Here is a 21,141-nt window from a genome sequence, read left to right as displayed (position 1 = left end):
TTTTTGCTGGTGATAATATATATATATAAGCTTCTAGTTACATTTACTGTGAATATTTGTGTTGTAATGATATATGTATATAGATATATCAACAAAAGTAATTTACACGACGATATAATGACGATATAATGACGATATATTTCTGTGACAGGTGAAAAGAGAAAGAAATTAGATCAAGTTCTCTTAAAGCCAGTATCCTTCCTCACCCTACGATAAACACTTGCTGGCAGCATCTTCCGTTTTTGTTGCCTTTATCTATTCTTTAACCTTTTGAGTTGGAACCTTTAGAATAAGTTACCTTTTTCACCCCTCAGCCCGGTACTTCCCGTGTCGCCCTTGTCTCCCTTCAGACCGCTGTCACCCTTTGAACCTGTCATAGAAAATGGGAGGAGTCGGCGGTATTAAACTCCGATCTTGTCATCTTCATTTCTGGAATGCCACACGTGGAGCCCACCAATTGCATAAATATACACAATCTAAATATATAGCTCTCTTAACCGTCACGGGAGTCGATACCGACTTTCCACGACATTCGACCTATTGCTGAGGACACAAGTAGAGAAAACCACGTGTCCACAGCGATAGGGTCAGACAGCGGAAGAAGACTGAGCAAGTCAGTCGAAAATTACGGTGAGTCCAATTTTTGAGAAGACTGTATATATTTGATTATCTCTTCATAACGAAACTAGAGTTCCACGACCTCATACCTTCGCCAAATGATTTTAACCTTTATGACTGACGTATAAGGAGTGTTCTCATCAATTATAAATCATACCAGTTGATTGTCTTAAAACATAACATGTCCAAAGTATGAGCTTATCAAATTATGAGCATAACAAAGAAGGTTATGCTAATATTCATCATCAATTATGCAAATGAGGCCCGTATTAGCATAATTTGATTCAACGATGTTCACATTCATTTCCCGATGCCACAAAAAAAAAATTAAATGTATGAAATTACCGTCAATTGCCAGTGTGGAATTAAAGAAGTTATTCATTAAGTATGCAAATTAGGCACACATTTGCATATTTTCTATCTATCAACATTCCTCTCTTCATCAGTTACAATTTGAAGTCATATCATGGAACAAAGCAGATTTTTACAGTTGCCTCACTAATTATGCAAATTAGAACCTGATTTGCATAATTATCGTCCAATCATACTAAGCATCACACAAGCTATCAACATACCAAAAATCATGATCATCCATCAAGGCCATCTTGTTATAGTATTTTCTCATTAATTATGCAAATGAGGTCTTCATTTGCATAGTTCATATCAATTAATATTTCTTTGTTCCTCAGTTACATATGGACACATGTTTCAGAGTCCTTTCATGGAATTTGGCAGATATACAAACTTTCCTCATTTATTATGCAAATCAGATAGTGATTTGCATAAGAAGTATCTAATAATGTACATCATCACTCAAGCTATCTACTTACCAAAAATTATTACTATCCATCAAGCCCTTCTTGAGTTAGTCCCTTTCAAAGTCAGACGCAAAACCTGCTCCTGCAGTTCCAAAAAAAGCCGCTAGGGGGCCCAAACCCATACCACGTACTCTTTGTCCAAAGGTCTATCTATCACTCAAAAAGCAGTTCCATAGCATGTCCAGAACACGAGATATCAAAACAGGAAGTTCCGCTGCAGTACCGTAAAGAGCCGCTAGGGGGCCCAAAATCTAATCGTTTTCAGGTCTCATCAAAACCTACCAACATACCAAATACCAAGACAGTCCATCAAGGCGTTCTCGAGTTATGCTGTGCCACTACAAACATACATACAAACGCTACCCTCTGCATAACCTTCTCGGCGAAGGTAACTACCCTATACATCCATGTATGTATGTATGTATGTATTTATATACTTATCTATGTATGAAAGTATTATCAAAGTATGTACCTTGTCCTCCCTTTGGTCCTGCCTGTCCCTTGATTCCCGACTGCCCGTTCTGCCCTGGTTGTCCATCAGCTCCAGTAGCTCCCTTACCTCCAACTCGTCCTGTTGGTCCCCTCTCACCTTTCGGGCCTGAGTAATATTAGTAAAGTAAATCATTTACAAAATCACAAAATGATGATCTTTTGCCATATTCCAGTCCTGTACAAGATGATCTCGTGGAGAGATTTCTCAGATTGGACTGCTCTTACTGATTTATCTCTGAAGCAATGTATTTACAAGAGAGAAAATATGGCAAAACATGATCTGGATATGAAACACCTACCTGTAGGTCCAGTCATCCCCTGTCCACCACGACTGCCCTTTTCTCCTTTCAGTCCGACCTCCCCTTGCGCGCCTTTTGCTCCTTGTGAACCGACAGGACCCGGGGTACCTTTATTAACATGAAGCAATGGTTGAACATCGATTCATGATAACATATGCCGTATCACAGTGTAGAGTATGTTATGCGAGTTTTGACTTATCCAGGAACACATAATCAGAATAGAACGAAAGTATCTTCTCACTGTATTGTATGTACGTTTGGGGCCTGTAATAACGACATTAGAATTAGGATTAATTGTCCGACCAATGGTAGACAGAAGCATGATTCACGCTGACCTGTTTCACCCTTCGCTCCAGGATCGCCTGTTTCGCCCATTGTTCCCTTCGGTCCTATCACAGAGAATCAATAATGAGGTTTACCATTGTACATACACATGCGTAGAAATGCGTAGTAAATGTCAAAAGTGAAGGCCCCTAACTTCAAAAAAGTTCTTGTCTCGACCATTGTCTTGATTATGCATAACACTGTCCAGGCGTTTTTTGGTTAATTCCTCAGGGGCCTTCGCATTTGATATACTACTCACAATGCATTTCACATGCGTGCTTAGAATCGTGAACCTGTTTATTGTGTATGTATGAAGCGATGCAGAGTTGTATCGTTGTCATGTCCAAAACTACACTATAAAAGCTGGTGTATGGGTTTAAATTGAGGAACCTGAGAGCGTCTATGGTTTGCGTCGTTAAGCCCTCGTCACAAATCAGCAGTTTAGCTCGGCCGACTTGTCGGCGAGTTCCAAATGGGGATTTTCGGCCGAAGTACGACCGACGTCCTGGCGATTCCGCGGGCTTCGGGCGATTTTTCGGAGCTCGGCCGACGTTCGCGGGTCACTGGAAGCTGCGCTTCAATTCAGCGAGGCCTCGGCGACTTTTTGAACTCGCACAGCTCGTCAACAGTTTGTCCGTAGCTCGCCCGAGCAACGCCCAGCACTCGGCCAATATTCGGGCGGGCATCCGAGGATTTTAGACCCGATTTTTGGTCGGTCGGAGGTCGCACGAACTCTTTGGCCTCGTGCGAGCCTCGCATGGGGTTTGTACAATAATCGGACGACAGTCGTCAGTGTTCCGGCCGACTCATGAAAAGTAAAGCCCCCGTCACAAATCAACAATTTTGCTCGGCCGACTTGTCGGCGAGCTCCAAATGGCGATTTTCGGCCGAAGTACGACCGACGTCCTGGCGATTCTGCGAGCTTCGGGCGATTTTTCGGAGCTCGGCCGACGTTCGCGGGTCACTGGAAGCTGCGCTTAAATTCAGCGAGGCCTCGGCGACGATTTTTGAACTCGCACAGCTCGTCAACAGTTTGCCCGTAGCTCGCCCGAGCAACGCCCAGCGCTCGGCCAATATTCGGGCGGGCATCCGACGATTTTAGACCCGATTTTTGGTTGGCCGGAGGTCACCCGAGCTCTTCGGCCTCGTGCGAGCCTCGCACGGGCTTTGTACAATAATCGGACGACCGTCGTCAGTGTTCCGGCCGACTCATGAAAAATAAGGCGTGCTTCGGGCGAGCGTTGTACTGGTATCGATGGGCGCTTGGACGGGCTCCGGCCGAACTGCTTCTTGTTTATATATAAAAGGTAACGGCAGTTTAGTTTATGACATAAGATGATAGATGTTACTGTCATATTATAGAATGATCTTGTATTACATGTATACCTTTTGTTTTACCGTACATTTGTATTTCGACACTGTTGTCAACATGCAATTAGCCTACGGGCATGAATTTGCAATAAACCATATAATTAACTAATACTAATATGATCTTGTCAAAGAATGCTGCCAAACCTTTCTAATGAAAGACAATTCAATTGCAAAGTTAAATTTTCATTGAAAAAAAATTATCATCAATAAGATTTGGACACCGAAAACAATACCTGTTTCGTTTTTGTTATTGTTTTGGATGTTTCAATTTATATATCAATGAACTGGGGCTTGACTTCTGAGGCTTGACTTGACTTCCTGAGTTTTTCCTCCACAAAACGACTACTAGTATTTGAAAGTTCACTGAGTCATTATAGATCTATGTTTGTCGGCCGAGGCACGCCCAGGCGTCGGCAGGGCGTCGATAGGCTTACCAACGGTCGGCTGAAGCTCGGACGGCGTTCGCCCGAGCTTCGGTCGATTTCCGTTTGGCGAAAATGTTTGGATCGGGGTTGAACGACTGATCTATTGACTTTGTGGCTCCTGCGCTAGTATTTGGATTGTTCTATAACAAAATTCCTGTCTATAGTATTATTTTCAGTGTGGCCGTCCACTTCACTCATGCCCTACAGATTTGCCACAACTCAGAAAGTAAAGTTGGTCCAAGTATGCGCTTGTTACCAGGTCAGTTGATTCTGACTTCGTCCGTGTCCAGCAGATGGTACCGTCTCATGAGGTATTTATGATTATTAGTGTTTGACGGACGTCGCCCGAGCTCCGTACAATTTGTGACGGGGCAGGTTTTCAGCGAAAAATACGGTCGAAGCTCGGGCGATTGTGAAATTCGGCGAGCTTCCGGCGATCTACAAAATCGGCCGATGCTCGCATGAATTGTGACGCCGGCTTAAAGCGTGCTTCGGGCGAGCGTTGTACTGGTGTCGATGGGTGCTTGGACGGGCTCCGGCCGAACTCCTTCTTGTTTATAGATAAAAGGAAACGACAGTTTGGTTTATAACATAAGATGATAAATAATACTGTAGTATTAACTGATACTAATATCAACTTGTCAAAGAATGCTGCTAAACTTTTCCAATGAAAGACAATTCAATTGCAAAGTTGAATTTTCATTTAAAAAAAAATTATTATAAACAAAATGTGGACACCGAAGACAATACTTCCTGTTTCTTTTTTGCTATTGGTTTGGATGTTTTAATTTATATATTAATGACCTGGGGCTTGACTTTTGAGGCTTGACTAGACTTCCTGAGTTTTTCCTCCACAAAATAACTAGTTGAAAGTCCACTAAGTCATTATAGATCTATGTTTGTCTACCGAGGCACGCCCAGGCGTCGGCAGGGCGTCGGTAGGCTTATCGACGGTCGGCCGAAGCTCGGACGGCGTTCGCCCGAGCTTCGGTAGATTTCTGTTTGGTGAAAATGTTTGGATCGGGGTTAAACGACTGATCTGTTGACTTTGTGGCTCCTGCACTAGTATTTGGATTGGTCTATAACAAAATTCCTGTTTATGTTATTATTTTCAGTGTGCCCGTCCACTTCACTCATGCCCTACAGATTTGCCACAACTCAGAAAGTAAAGTTGGTCCAAATATGAGCTTGTTACCAGGTCAGTTGATTCTGACTTCGTCCATGTCCAAGAGATGGTACCGTCTTATGTGGGATTTATGATTATCAGTGTTCGACGGACGTCGCCCGAGCCCCGTTCAATTTGTGACGGGGCAGGTTTCCAGCAAAAAATACGGTAGACGCTCGGGCGAATTTGAAATTCAGCGAGCGTCGGGCGATCTACAAATTCGGCCGACGCTCGCATGAATTGTGACGCCGGCTTTAGAGAACCAAACACATGCACCAGCACATGCAAAAATTCATTTCTACGCTCTTAGTCAATTTCCTCTCGTCACTAAGTTCACCTAAACATTTGCTTCATTTGCACTCTGTTCCATTGCATTGGTGAGTTACATTTATTGAAATAACATCGATTATTGGCATGCACCGTCCGTTGCCTGAATAGAATATGCTATATGTAGGCCCAATGACATATAGAGCTTACTACGTTTGTTTATCATAACTACGATATTTACCCATTTCTCCTTTCGCACCAGACTCGCCCTTTTGACCTTGTACGCCCCTTGGCCCTGAAACAAGGCAACAGCTCGTCTGGCATGACCAACGTTTAGCAGCAAATTGGGCAGGAGACTAGTGTGAGAAATTGCATAATGCGACCAAAGAGAGACAAGTAGAGGGAACAAAGAAACGTGTAAAAGCTTAACTCACCGCTCCGGCCGGTGGGTCCCATTTCGCCCACTTCACCTTTCTGACCCTTCGGTCCGGGTCGTCCTGTCTCCCCCCTGTCTCCCCTCGCACCGGGCCCGCCCTGTGGACCTGGGGAGGGGAAAACGACATGTATCTGTAATGCTGCATTATATTAGAACACTATACAGCATGAAAAATACATTTCATGATCAGTATTGCTTCAATATCTCCAACATAGAGAGGAACAAGGAGACATACATACATAGATACATACATACATACATACATACATACATGCATACATACGAACACACAATTCATTTCATTGATGTTTCTTCTTCTTTTTTCTTGCCCCCAGATGACCCCGCGAGGGACAAAGTAGGTGGGAGGAGGTCCCAGGGTAAGGCGGGCAGGCCTCCAGCCTGGTACGGTAAGACTCAACGGTGGGAGCCGTCACAACCGTGCCAGGCAGGGCATTCCACTGGGGAATGGTGCGGGGAAAATACGAATATTTGTATGTGTCTGTCCTGGCGTTGAGTGTTGAGATGGTGACTTTGATCACTTGAAAGCAGGTTCCAAGCTTAATCAGATTCCAATAGGTGACAAAGAGAGATAAATATGTAGAAAACTGTATACCTTGTCCTCCCTTTGGTCCTGTCTCTCCCTTGATTCCCGACTGCCCGTTCTGCCCTGGTTGTCCATCAGCTCCAGCAGCTCCCTTATCTCCAACTGGTCCTGTTGGTCCTCTCTCACCTTTCGGGCCTGATTAATATTTGCGACGTCCAATAAATGCACGCATTTAAACCCATCATCATCATCATCATCATCATCATCATCATCATCATCATCATCATCATCATCATCATCATCATCATCATCATCATCATCATCATCATCGTCGTCGTCGTCGTCGTCGTCGTCGTCGTCGTCGTCGTCGTCGTCGTCGTCGTCGTCATCATCATCATCATCATCATCATCATCATCATCACCGACCAATCAAATATCGTATATTACTGATGATAAATGGTTTGTTGTGACACACTTAACGAATACAACATCGGAGCCCCAGGGCTATATTGCGGAGTACTATATAATGTGTACTAAAAGTACCTATACATAATAGTCATTCGAACAAAATAAGGGCTCGTGAGGCATGATGGCATGATGTTCTCTCAAGTAACTAGTTGTAGGGCGATTCGGCTTTGGTACGGCTCATATAGCCAAGCACATACTTGCAAACACAAACACAGATCAAACATTGTAAGTGTGAAACGTGGTATCATTACTACAGATGTGAAAATCAGGTACCAGTAGGTCCAGTCATCCCCTGTCCACCGCGGCTGCCTTTATCTCCTTTGTGTCCGGTTTCTCCTTGGTCTCCTTTTTCTCCTTGAGGACCAACAGGACCTGTGGTACCTTTATCAACATTACACATGAGTTACACATCAGCACCAGATGGTACTAATACTATACACTAAATAGATTAGGTTCGTTTAAACCCTTGCAGTGTCTAGTCGCACATGGGGCAGCAAGTTCCCTAGTTGTTTCGGTAGCAGGGTATATTTTCACATGAAGGGGTTGATAGCCTTTACCCTTAAGCTTTAATGTCACAAGAAGAGTAAAGCTACACTTGTCTACAAGGCCCTTAACGGTCTGGCTCCTCCCTACATCACTGCAATGTTCACCCAATTATCCCATGTACACACCCAAAATACCCGCCTGAGGGCACAAGGCGGCCTTCAGTTGCCAATGACACACTTGGAATACAGAAGACGAGCCTTTTCGTCCTCGGGGGCTGCACTTTGGGACACAGTACCACAACATCTCAAATCAGCCAGATCACTTCCACTTTATAAACAACTACCTTATGTCCACTGCCTCTCTGCCAAACATTGATATGCAAATTCCGTTCTAGTCCTTTCTTTTCTGCCGTTATTCCACTGTTTCTCTATGTTATATCATGTTATATTATTGTTTTATTCATTTTATTTGAAACCAGTTGTAATAAGTTAGTATTTCGAAGCATTTAGTTAAGTTTACCTTGTATTGTTATTTAATTGCAGTTTGTGTTATTTTTGTTATCTTATGTATTTAAGTTTGAACAATGTGGGGATTTCCCCCAGGGCACATTGAAAAGCGCCGTTACAGGCGATATGTTACCCCCTGGATAAATAAAAATAAACAAAAAAATAAACAAACCGCGGCCTACCAGTTAGCAACTGACCGGAACCAAGGACTCAGCCGTGATTCAGCTACCAGTTGAGCTATAGGGACATCCCAATTGATGAAAATATTGACGACTACTTGTTGCAGTAGAAAAATCATCGTACTCATCTACTTCCTTTGCATGTTGTGTATTTCTATGAAACAGTTATACTTGATACGACTTACCCATTTCCCCCTTCATACCGGTTTCGCCTCTTGCGCCCATCTTTCCTCGTTTTCCTAGTGTGACGAGAAAAACCCGTATCCTTTCACAACCGTTATGGTAAGAAATTACATTGGAAAATGTTCTTTTTAAAGTTCTTTAGTGAAACGTTTGAACGTTTGAAAACGTTGAGCAGAAAATACAACAATAGTGTGCATACATTCTTCATCTATCTAGTAAGTAATCTTTAACACTCGACATAAAAGTGATCACGCCAGCATTGCTAAGCAGATTACTAACATTAGTACAAGAACTTTGTTTACAGAAAAAAATCAATATGACAGCTGTCGCACATAATGGATAATAATAACCTTTCTTGTACATTCATGCCATATCCCGGGCTAAGTACAGGCATATATAGATAACACTCGCAATAGGAAATTAGAGTTCCACGACCTCATACCTTCGCCAAATGATTTTAACCCTTTCGACTGATGTATGAGTGTTTCTTATTTATCATGCAAATAGGTCATTTGTTGCATAAATTAACACACACACACACACACACACACACACACACATACACGCACGCACACTTACACGCACAGCAAAACATAACCTTCTTGGCGAAGGTAATAACCTCACTAGATAATTTGTCCCACAGCAATGTCCAATTAAGTTATGAAGTTGGCAAAAATGATTTGCTTTCCACATTAGTGTTTATAAGACACAGACCAAACATTTTTAGATTACATCTAACAAAAGTAGTAGTATTCAAAAACGAACACAAGGAACACATACTTAATACAAAAGAAAATGCGCGACATAAAAGATAAGAACTACACTTCAACTATCTTACCAGTCTGCCCGATGTTTCCCTTCGCTCCTTTCTCACCAGTTTGTCCCTTTTCCCCGGGGTCACCCTTGGGCCCTGGGGCGCCATTACTCCCTGGGGTGCCGCGGTCACCTGTAAAATATAACATCACTTGTCTGATTAAACTTCCCGAACTGCAATGATATTCACTGAAGATGCAGCTCGAATACTCTTGATTGAAAGGTTGAAGGATGTTCTACCCAAATGCTATATTTGATAGGAACGCAGTCGTGATAATATATGCTACAGGGAAAGGAGTCTGCACGGTTGCATGATCACGTTTCTTAATATATTCAAAGCAACAACTCTTTTAATGATCATACGTGAACGCAACATCAGATGCTATTGCTACAGGTAGTTTTAAAAGCTGAATGCAGGAACAAAACAAAAGCTACCCACCACCAAAAATTCAAGACCACGACAGAGAGAGAAACTTAGCCATGCTGCATGGAGGTAACAAACCTACCATTCGCCCCCTTCGGGCCAGGCGGTCCTTGGATACCGGGACCTCCCCTGGCTCCCTGTGCGCCTTTCTGCCCCACTGGCCCTAAGATTGTGAAAATCGGACGTGAGTAAAATTATGTCATGTATTGACCTTATGTACTTCATGTATTATGCCATTTGATCCCGGGTGAAGCAGACACAAATCAATGTTTTAAACTTGATGATCAATGGATTTATCTATAAAGTCGTTAGGATCAGTATTTTTTTATACCTTATCTTCAAATGAAAAATCTTATATTCACATTGACGAACAATCCAACTGTCTTTGAACACGCAGAGCTGAAGGTGTTGCCGTGTTACCTGTCGGCCCCGGCGGACCTGCTACACCAGGTGGGCCGGTCAGGCCTGTAGCGCCCCGGTGGCCCTTCGAGCCGGTCGAGCCGCGGTCACCCTTTTGACCCTGAAAATATCATACGCTGTAGTCAGTTGTATAATCAGTAGTAGTGCATTGATATCGCAGATCGAACTTAATTAGAACAAATAGCTATTTCATGGGTTGGAACTTGGAAGTTACGTGACTGTGAAGAAGTTTAGTGTCCGCCATTTTAGTGTTTCAAAACACTTTCCAAGTCACTACATAGGAGAAGTTATGAATAGTTGCCTTCCTACTGCATGTCTGTTTTTTTACTTATGAATATGTCAGGACCCACCATGAGTGACCAGGTTACATAAGGGGCAGACAAAATATAACAAAGATACAGATTACATCATCAAAGTCCTAATAAATCTACATCATCACACATACAAGACGTACAAAGCAAATAAAAGAGTGAAAGCTGGTTTATGGTTCGTGGCCATTCGTTTTGGTCATTTCTGCTACTTCTCTTCAGGAAGTCCTAGTTAGAGCCGTGCGTGTATAGGCTGTTATTACCGGTTACCATCTTGGTTCTGTACAGCCATCAACGTGGCGATGAAGGCTGGCCATGAGCTGTGACGTCACACGCTAGAGTTCAGCCCACGAGACGCTGCTGAAGTGCTCGTCGTTTTAACACCAACTCAACTACATAGACACTTGTCATAAAAACACAAACACGTACCCTTGACCCCGCGGATCCCGGAGGGCCTGGTGGTCCGGTGGAGCCTCGGGGCCCTGGAAGACCTCGCGTGCCCGGGGGACCTCGGCCACCTGTAGACCCAGGGGGACCAGGAGGTCCGGCTGATATTGGAGAAACAGAAAGCATGTCTGTTACAGTACAACACAGCCGTGGATATTCTTCTCTGGTTGCTAGATGAATTGATAATGATTTTCTCTACACACAACCAAAGTGATTTACCTGCCGACCTTTCGGTAGTCATTCGTCAGCCTTCCTCTGGGCACTGATGACCACAGGGAGTAGAACCAGTCATCAGTGTCCCATGGATGTAGCGGAAGGACTACTGAATCCTGCCAAAATTTGGTATTTCACTGGGCGGCACCTGCTTGCGACTGTTTGCGAAAGACAGGCGCCAATCGGCTCTAATTTGTCGCCAATGGGCGTCAATTTATCGCATGAAATGACGATTTTTTTTGGGAAAGTAAAAAAAAAGAAATCACGATTGGCAAAATACTGCGCGAACTAGACGCGAACTTGTGGCCAACAGGCGCAATCACTGCAAATCTCTTTTTGATGAATCTTAATCATGATTGTACATTGGTTTTGATAAATTGACAAGACTGCGATTTCCAATAGAATTATCTTGTATCTAGTTTGGGGCAGAAACTGAGGATGTAGCCATTTTGTTTGTAGACGTCAGCTACAGGGGAAAATTGGCAAAAGATTCGCAAAGATGCCGCAATGATTTGTCGCAAACACTATATACATGTACCCAGACCGGGCCGGCTGGCCCCTTGCCCCCATAAGTGGGCGGCTCGATCTCCGGGCATTACGGTCTCCGGATACCGTTAGCAGGTAAATCACTTCGGTTGTGCCACGAATGACATAAGTTAATTAGCCAATACGTAATACAGGTTCCTATTTAGGTAAGCATTCTTTTTAAAAAGTGTTCTGTCAGACATTTGCAGTACAGGTCTACCGAAATGTGTGTCCCTAGCCCTGTGATCCGACCCTCTCAGTAAGCTCCTGATATGTGGTAAAACTAGCTATGGGTCATTGTATATAATAGCTGCATGGTGCACCGGATTGTCGACTAAGATGAAGTATGTGACCGGTACTTTCGGAGATACACATAATGACGGCGCGTGGAATAAAACCCTACCGATGCTCCTCCGTCTTCTACGACGCCAGCAATCTGTAAAGAAAATATATTAAAGTTATTATTTGCAAATCATTGTTCAACGGTGTTGGTTGATAATTTTAGGTCTAAATGGAGAACGACGTCCTAAAGCCGGCGTCACAATTCATGCGAGCGTCGGCCGAATTTGTATATCGCCCGAAGCTCGCCGAATTTCAAAATCGCCCGAGCGTCGACCGTATTTTCCAATGAAAATCTCGGGTGACGTCCGTCGAACACTAAAGATCCCCCATGAGATGATATGGTACCATCTATTGGACATGGACGATGTCAGAATCGACTTACCCGGTAAAAGGCAAATATTTGGATCAACTTTGATTTCTAAAAATCGCTCGAAGCCCGCGTAATCGACAGGACGTCGGCCGTACTTCGGCCGAAAATGCACATTTGAAGCTGGCCAACACGTCGGCCGAGCTGAATTTCTTATTGGTGACGGGGGCTTAAGGACATTTTATATCAACCAAGGCAAGTCATCCCTAATGGCGCGGGTAGAAATAGATATGTAAGGGGTAATATCGCCCTTAAAAATGCAAACAGTTACGTTGAGCCAGCAAAATTTCAACATCATACATCTAAACTCACTTCTGTGAAACCCATTTTGCATTTTTCTTCTCAGCAAAATAACAATACGAATGTTAGATATGTAACCTGACTTTTTCGGAGAAGTTGATGTGAATTTGAAATATGTACACAGTTAAACTCACCCGCAGATGTCATGATGACAAAAAGTACGGCAATCGTTAATGCTGCCCTCGCCACAGAAGCCATGGTACCGCCTCCTTTCGTCAATCTGCCCTGAAATTTCCAAACAGTGTGTCAGTTTTTGACGGTGCAGAAATATTTGGACGATGCTCGTAGCGACACTGTCTTATTAGCATTGATACATTCTGGAATGGCTGACAAGTGTTAAACAATCAGAATACTGCATCCGAAGTTATGCGCATTCATTCAAGCGTTCGACAATAGCATAACAAGTAACTCTCCGCCGATTTCTAGCTTTTCGTCTTTTAGTTGTTGGTTTGGTTTGGTTAAAGTTCCCCAGGCGCTTCCTCCTACGGTACCATAAGTCTTGCGGTGGTCTTACTTTCACGTCTTTCACGAATGTGTTTTGTGCTATAGCTGAAGTTCTGCAGAACTGTTTCAAACGCGACCTCGAAACACAACGAAAACCTCCTTTACCCTCCTACCACGAAATTAAGCCCCGCGAAAATAAAGGAATTTACAGTATAATTGCCCAGGCTTCAGCTCAGCGTTAGAGCGTCACTGGGTCGTACCAAGTTAGAATCCCTGCACAGAAAGGGGGTTGTTGGTTAAAGGTTTGTCACGGTGTCGTGGAAACAAACACCCATACGAAATCAATATATTCATTCAGACTACTAATGTGGGGGCAGTCATTTTAGCTGAGGTACAAAAAATCAGGAAACGCCTGAAATAAAACTACGCAAGTTGATGAACTACAACCTCAGTGTATGAATAGAGGTTGAAAACGGATTCAGAACGAGATTTCCTCCTACGCCATAATTGCTCTGATAACGCTTACTGTTCAACAGCGGATATGTACTTTTTTTGGCTGCAGGAAGATGGGAAGACCAGTTCTTCAACACACTCCAGGGGCTGGAGATCACCAGAACTGACTGGAGGGTCTACGCCGACAGCAGACCAGCCTGGCGAGCCCTATGCACGTCTGTAGCCGCCATGCATCAGACACTGATGCCTGCGAATGATTGATTGATTGAAGTACGGAGTCGTGTTTAGAATGTCTGAACAATCTCCGATTCTAGCATTGTCTATCAGTAGCGATATTCTTGTTTAGAAAAATCGAGGAATAAAATTACAAAACGCTAATCAACCATCTTTCTACATGGCCCCGAGGCAAAAATCCGCTTTCTGGCTTTGCTCATTCATTGATTTGATTTGATTTGATTTGATTTATTGAATTGTGTATTCATTTCTTTAATGGCGTCGCGGTGGCGCAGTGGCAGGGTGTTTGGCCCCAGAACCCAGAGGTCCGAATCCAGAAGTTCGAATCCGGGGTTCCCTGATTTGTCCCGTTGACGTTGTGCCCTTAGGAAAGACACTTTACACGACTTTCCTCACTTCACTCAGGTGTAAATGAGTAACTAGCTTCGTTTAGGGGCGTCCCTTGGATAGGACATTAAATGGAGGTCCCGTGTTTGAGGAGAGCCACACCTCGAGTACGTAGGGGTACAAAATCAAACGTTTGGCAGACAATCAACATTATGAGTTATAGCTATTTTACACAGCCCATTTACTTAGAAATATTCATAATTTTCAAAAGAAACGACTTATCAAAAGTAACAGAGAACAGCAATACAATCACAAATGTTAAGATAGGTACTGTATAAGTCATTTAAATACATGGATAATACGAATGCTTGCAATCAATGCGGAGGTATTCGACTTATTTGCTAAAGAGATTTGTTGTGGAGCTGCGTCGCTTGGTAAAGAAAATATATTTCAAGTCTCTCAGTTCTACAATTTGGCAGTGAAAGATGGTTATGGTTACGTAATGTCCTCCCAGTTTCTTCTTCCCTGTCATTGGTGATCATGTAGTGCAGGGGGTGGTCGCTTGTCCGCATCTGCGTGAACAAGGCTCTCGCTGCTTCTTCTCGTCTTGACTGTAGGGTTGGCAGGGGGGATGACGTCGGACTGCTACTGTTTGATTTGATTTTATTTGACTGTAGGAAAGTACAGCCAGGACTACCCAACTAGCCGAAGGCTATTACAAAGGGTTAGCCCTGGGAACAATATATTCAAAGTTCAATACAAACTTTCACAAAGTGCGCATGCGTCAAACACACACATAGCGGCGGACACAGAACACAAAGTAAAATTACATCGAAGAAACAAAATTAGCAAAGACCATCACAGGACTGAAGCGCATATGGAAAAAAAATGCACAAGACTAAGCTATATATAAATCGTTAACAATGTCAAGCCAAAACTTAGGTTTATATTACATACTAGGTTAGCAGATTATACAACATGTCATCTAATACTTGTGGTAGGTCAGTCAATTATTTACAGAGTATCTGTTGCCGAGTGATGTACAGAGTTTGTTTTTGAAGGAGCTGACAGTGAGGGATGTGCGGATATTACTGGGAAGAGAGTTCCAGAGTGAGATCGCTCGACTAATGAATATTCTCTGAGATCTGGTCGTTTTGCACGTTGGAGTAGTCAGGTGTTCACTGTTCCTTAGGGGATAGCGGGAGTTGGTATCAGGCGCACGTGTTTGGAGTAGCAAACTCTGGAGATGTGGAGGGCAGCGTCCATTCAAGAGTCTGTAGAGAGTCACAGTTGTGTGGAACTTGCGTCGGTACTGGAGTGATGGTAGTGATAGTTCGGTGTAGACTTTCGTAGGAAGGATACGGTAGCCCGAAGTGTCCACTGATGATTCTGGTAGTCTGGTATTGGACAAATTCCACAGTCCTTTGGTCGCGTTTGGTAAGACCAGACCAGACAATGTCTGCATACTCGAGGTTTGGCCTTACGATTGTCATGTATAGTCTAAGGAGTAGGTCCTTTGGTATCTTCCTCCTCAGAGCACATAGCAAACCAGAAGATCGTCTAGCCTTTGTAGAGATGATGTCGATATGGTTTGACCAGGATAGGGTATTTGTGAGAGTAACGCCGAGGTGTTTATGGCTGGTGACAACTTGCAATACGGTTCCACCTAGGGTCACGGGAGGAATCGGTCGTGGAATGGCGCGTGTCGTGATGAACATAGCTTTACACTTGTCTATGTTGGCTTCAAGTTTCCATTGAGACAGCCAGGTAGACACAGAGATCAGGTCTCTGTTCAGTGATGCAACTACATGTTGGATAGAGTGATGGGAGGAGGACAGTGAAGTGTCGTCGGCGAATAAATTTGGTTGGGATTGTATACAGCTAGAGGCAAGGTCGTTGATATAGAGTATGAAAAGCGTTCTTCCGAGGACAGAACCCTGTGGTACGCCGGCTAGGGGAGACTTCCAGTCTGATGCCACTCCCTGGATGACCACTCGTTGGCGTCTCTCGGACTGGAAAACCAGTTGTGCATGGATCCACTGATTCCATACGCTCTAAGTTTGGATAGCAGTCCTGCGTGCCAGACCTTGTCAAATGCTTTTCGAAGGTCAAGGAACACGCATTCCACTATCTCTCCGCTATCCATGGCTTCAGTCCATTCCTCTATCATTCGAGCCAGCTGTAGCGTAGTGTTGTCAAGAGGTCTGAATCCGCTTTGGTGATCTGTCAGTATTGGATTGACATGTGCCGTTAGACGTTTGTTGACAAGGGTTTCTAGGACCTTTGATACAATGCTAAGTAGGGATATAGGCCTGTAGTTGTTTGTTAGGTGTCGGTTTCCGGCTTTGTGGATGGGGGTAACGTTTGCTTTTTTCCACCCCGAAGGAACTTGTCCAAGGAGGAGGGACTTGTTGTATAGCTGAGTTAGAGGTCCTGATATAGGATCTGCTACTAGGCGTAGGAGCTTGGGAGTGATATTGTCGGGACCACATGACTTTCCGATTTTGAGGGCACCTAGTTGTTGTTGTACCTCATCAACTGACAGCTGAAGTGAGTCAAGAACTGTTCCAGGGATGGCGGTAGGTTGGAATGGTGGGGTTGGGTCGTCTCTGGCAGGAAGATCTGTCTGTTGTATGAAGAAATCGTTTAGGGCATTGGCATTTTCATCTGGCGTTAACTGACCCGACTTGAAGTGCTGGGATACCCGTTGTTGTCTTGCCCAGTGCAGATTTAGCATACGTAAAGAATCGCCTGGTGTTGCCACTCTCCACATCGTTGACAAGCTACTGTTTCTGTTGATGATTCTCAGCGCCCTTCTCTGCACAGCCTCAAGAGTGTTTCTTTGCGATACAGTGCATCCAACATACAAAACATGTGCATATTCTAATACTTCAAGTGTAAGCTACCTGTGTACGAAAGAACCTGTAAATACTGCATGTCAAGCACGGTGGAAGACGAAACACATTTTATTTCAAGTTGCCCCTTCTACGATCAAGAAAGAAAGGCGCTGTTTCAAGAGGCCACCAAATTCCATCCAGAAGTTTGTAAAAGCTCTACGTATTTCATGGAGGTGTTAAGTCCCCGAAGACTTGTTTGGGGGGGGGGGGGGGGGGGGAATTCGCGAGTTTCAAAATGGGCCAGATTTAGCCTGACGAATCGCGCTCCTAGTGGCCAGTCGGTCCCATAACCGCCATCCTTGGGCTGGGGGTCAGTAACCTCCGGCCGAGAGCTTGTGTAAACACAGGCTAGGCCAGATTCTGTAATGTCGAAGGAAATCGTCTAAGCGATCGCACACGATCTCCCCCGGCATTAGAAAACCTGGTGTCGGAGAACGCCGTATCTTGTCAGGATGGCTGGCGCTTAAGGACTCACAAACTCAACAAGAATCAGATAGTTCTTTCTTGTTAGTTTAATGAACACGTCCTTCTCTCGGGTCTTCACCTCCCCGACTGCTTGACTGACCTACTTTGTGTTATCTTTTGACCAACGGGCCCTTCTAAGTTATCTCAAGTGACTCCGTCACACATGCTCCCGTTTTCTTTGGTTGAAACTCCTATTTCAATCACTAACCTAAAGTCAACAAAACTCGACAACGCCCATATGTCCTAACTCATCGGCAAATATAACTACCCTAGAGTGTACTTCATTTGCGATGAAGTTACAAGTTATAATGGCGAGATAAACCTCTCCATGACTTATAACAATCTCTAAACTAAAAGTAACAATTGTTTCGACTTATAACCATCTTTGAGAACATGCATTCAACTACTTGCTATGGTCATCTCATCTTTCAGAACTACAAATACAAAGAGATTGTACGGTACATATAATCAGAACATAAAAGTAAAACAAACTATTCATGACAGTCCCTTCTGAATGTCCGAATGTTGCTTATTGTCCATGTTGTCCGTCGCATTACATCTAGCCTACGACGGCGCGTCCGCATCGGCGCGTTAGTCGCTCGCGAGACGAGGCTGTCTCTTTCCCTCCGACCTTCTGTCGTGACAGCCTCTCTTCAATTTCGCGCTCCCTCGCCGCTGTGTCCACGGGTTTTGCGTCCCCAAAGATACTTCTCTGGGAGTTAGCCGATGCTTGGTGAGGATTGCTCACACCCGGTTTGGTACGGGGTGCCAGCCGAAGTTTCGGCCTCTCTGCGAAATCTGCAGCCGGACCTCTTCCATCGCGTCTACCGCGCCCATACTTGCCTTTGTTACCATAACGACCCAACTCTGGTCCGTTATCGTTGGAGGTCTTCCTCCAGTTGCCTATGGTTCCTACTTCCCTCGTTACAGATGACTCCAGCTTCCCGGACGCGTACCGCAGTATCAATCTTGCCAAGTTCGGAATGTCCCTGCCGATGATAGCCGGACGCGGCAGGTTCGGCGCTACCTTGGCGGTTACCCGATACACCTTAGACCCGACGTCGATTTCCACTTCTGCGTCAGGGTAGCCCTTCTCGTCACCGTGAATGCACGTTATCTTCCCTCGCCTACTCGGCTTGACCTTTTCCGGATCGACCAGATCTGCGTGTATTAACGTCTGCGTGCTTCCTGTGTCCAGTAGAAGTGGCACCTGGCGACCTTCCACCCGACCCTTGACTTCGAAAGCTGATGAGGGGGTCTTCCTGCCGACGTAGAAGGACTTTGGAGATGTGCTCGCTTCGGACCTGTTACGCGGGCAATCCTTGACGAGATGCTCCGGGCTGTCGCACACGAAACACCGCCTCCCCGTCGGGAGGTATCGCGGATTTTCTCGCACCGTGCTCTCTCCCCTGGCGGACAGCTCGCGCTTGTGGGCCATAAGAAAATTCTCGGCCATCTGGGCCATCTCCTTCAGGTCTTTAGGAGCCCTCTCCCTCAGATGTACTGCCAAGTCCGGGGAGCAGGTTTCCATGAACTGTTCTCGGACGAACATGTCCCGGAGATCCTCGTAGTGCTTTGTTGCGTCGGACAGCTCCACCCACCTCTCCAGGTAGCTGTTTATCCTCACCAGAAACTGGCCTGCGCTTTCCCCCTCCTCCGGCTTGCTCTGCCTGAATTTGGCCCTGAAGCCCTCTTCCGTAAGGTTGTATCTCTTCATCAATGCCTCCTTGACGGATTTGTAATCCTGAGCCTCCGTGTTGTCTAGCCTCGAAAAAACCTCTAGCGCTCTGCCCGTTAAAAGGGCGCACAGGCTGGACGCCCAAGTATCCGGGTCCCAGGCATTGGCGGTGGCAAATCTCTCAAACCTCTGTAGGTACGCGTCAACCTGGTCTTTGCCATCGACGAATGGTGGTAGCTTCGGCGCCTTCGCCCGGACACGCTCCGTCTCCGTCCGGTCCTCTCTCACCAGGCCCAGCTGTCTCATCTCCCGCTGATGTCGCCTCTCCGCCTCTCTCTCCTGTCGTTCCTTTTCCTTCTCCTCTGCTTCCAACCTCAGCTTCTCCAACTCCCTCTGCCGTTCGAATTCCTTTTCTTTCTCCTCCGCTTCCATCTTCCGCTTCTCCACCTCCCTCTGCTGTTCCTTTTCTTTCTCCTCCGCTTCCAACTTCAGCTTCTCCACTTCCCTCTGCTGTTCCTTTTCTTTCTCCTCCGCTTCCAACTTCACCTCCCCGACTGCTTGACTGACCTACTTTGTGTTATCTTTTGACCAACGGGCCCTTCTAAGTTATCTCAAGTGACTCCGTCACACCTGGCCCATGTTGAAAATCGTGAATCGGCGCACCACCAAGAATAACGACGGCGCTGCAAAGGAGGCTATATCATACAGTACCATACCTCTAAAGTACTATCACACAGTACCTCTATGGTCATGGATCAAAAGCGTCGCCTATCGATCCTTACTAAAACTGCAATTATCCACCGTCAAATACATGGGCTTCGTTCTAATGAATCAAAAGCCTTCTCTTTTCTTCTTCTCTACTTCTTAGTCTCATATAAGAGATTAATTATCAGCACTTGCGCATGGGTTAATTATAACACAAGTACCCGGTACAAATAAAACGAAGGGAAGACGCTAAAGAACATAAACAACTGAACTTGTAGGGGTGGCCCAATTTAGCGGGGTCCTTCCAAGTTCAGTTTTGAACTGGGGGAGGGTTCCCCTCTCCGCCGCACCAGGCTCAAGTTCGTTCCACTCTTTGATGGTCCGAGGGAAGAACGATGCCTGTAGTAGTTGTCCTGCCCGCGATGGCCTGCAATCTTTTGGGAGTGATTGGTGCGGCGGGAGCATCGAGCCACCGGGACAATCATGGTCGTGTGTGGAACATAAACAGTACTATGGATGATCTTATATAGAGTAAGGGCCCTGTGACACTTGAGCGCACAAACGCCGCGTGTGAGCCGCGCACGGACAAAATACAATACGCAGCCGTACGCACAACAGTTGTGGCATTTTTTAAATTGTTTTGACGAATGTGTGACTCACATTTCGTTATTCACATGTTAGATGTACCTCACACACTCATCGAAACAATCGAAAACTATTTATAACGAATAACTTGCGTATTAGCGTAATTTCGTTAATACCCCAAACTATCATACCTACTGGGCCATATTGTGCGTATGGCCGCGTACATAAAACCTACACAAATCGACCGAGATGCGTGTGATTAGATATGCGTATTGTGCGCACGGCGGCGCACGGAAAAAATGTCAACGCGCAACTCACACGCAACGGCCACACGCACAAGTGTGACAGGGGCTTTAGGCATGCAAAATGGTGTTGTATCACACGATTGGTGATACATGTGCCTTGGGTTCAACACAAGTGGCGGACAAGTGGCGGAAACAAATAATTGTGTTTACCTTATCACACACCGTGGTGGGACTTTGCGTTGTTTAGTCCCCAAGCAGTGCTGGTCACTCTGTTACGAATACGTCTTGTGAATCAATTTCTAAAATCGTCTCGTGCTCTCTGACAAACAAATAATATTCAGAAATGCCGATGTCTGGGAGAAAGACTC

General features: G+C 45.0%; 2 protein-coding genes across 5 annotated transcripts in view; both read right to left on the bottom strand.

Annotated features, from left to right (window-relative positions):
* Positions 1-21,141, bottom strand: part of LOC136420666 (collagen alpha-3(IV) chain-like) — a 34,731-nt gene that overhangs the window by 5,227 nt on the left and 8,363 nt on the right. Inside the window, exons 1-16 of one of the 4 annotated variants that reach the window (XM_066407712.1) lie at positions 20,984-21,141; positions 12,875-12,965; positions 12,135-12,167; positions 10,976-11,094; positions 10,239-10,338; positions 9,901-9,981; positions 9,420-9,527; positions 8,584-8,637; positions 7,501-7,608; positions 6,829-6,954; positions 6,214-6,321; positions 6,021-6,074; positions 2,563-2,616; positions 2,228-2,335; positions 1,909-2,034; positions 299-370 (exon numbers count right to left, since the gene is read on the bottom strand). The exon at positions 20,984-21,141 is cut by the window's right edge and continues 25 nt beyond it. In XM_066407712.1, the coding sequence (XP_066263809.1) occupies positions 299-370; positions 1,909-2,034; positions 2,228-2,335; positions 2,563-2,616; positions 6,021-6,074; positions 6,214-6,321; positions 6,829-6,954; positions 7,501-7,608; positions 8,584-8,637; positions 9,420-9,527; positions 9,901-9,981; positions 10,239-10,338; positions 10,976-11,094; positions 12,135-12,167; positions 12,875-12,938 (1,315 nt within the window). In that variant the 5' untranslated portion in view covers positions 12,939-12,965; positions 20,984-21,141. Of the gene's footprint in view, positions 1-298; positions 371-1,908; positions 2,035-2,227; positions 2,336-2,562; positions 2,617-6,020; positions 6,075-6,213; positions 6,322-6,828; positions 6,955-7,500; positions 7,609-8,583; positions 8,638-9,419; positions 9,528-9,900; positions 9,982-10,238; positions 10,339-10,975; positions 11,095-12,134; positions 12,168-12,874; positions 12,966-14,697; positions 16,178-20,983 lie in introns of those variants that run through there. The other 3 variants (XM_066407710.1, XM_066407711.1, XM_066407713.1) reach the window with 3 other exon arrangements.
* LOC136420339 (uncharacterized) lies at positions 17,578-20,428 on the bottom strand. Its single transcript, XM_066407186.1, has 2 exons — positions 20,294-20,428; positions 17,578-19,805 (listed from the first exon to the last, which is right to left on the bottom strand). Exons 1-2 carry the CDS (start codon positions 20,426-20,428, stop codon positions 18,120-18,122), a joined length of 1,821 nt encoding a protein of 606 aa, XP_066263283.1. The 3' UTR covers positions 17,578-18,119.

The sequence above is a fragment of the Branchiostoma lanceolatum genome, chromosome 15 (assembly GCF_035083965.1).
Source record: "Branchiostoma lanceolatum isolate klBraLanc5 chromosome 15, klBraLanc5.hap2, whole genome shotgun sequence".
Classification (NCBI taxonomy): Eukaryota; Metazoa; Chordata; class Leptocardii; order Amphioxiformes; family Branchiostomatidae; genus Branchiostoma; species Branchiostoma lanceolatum.
The sequence above is the reverse complement of the archived record's forward strand: the minus strand, read 5'-3'. Positions and strand labels throughout refer to the sequence as shown.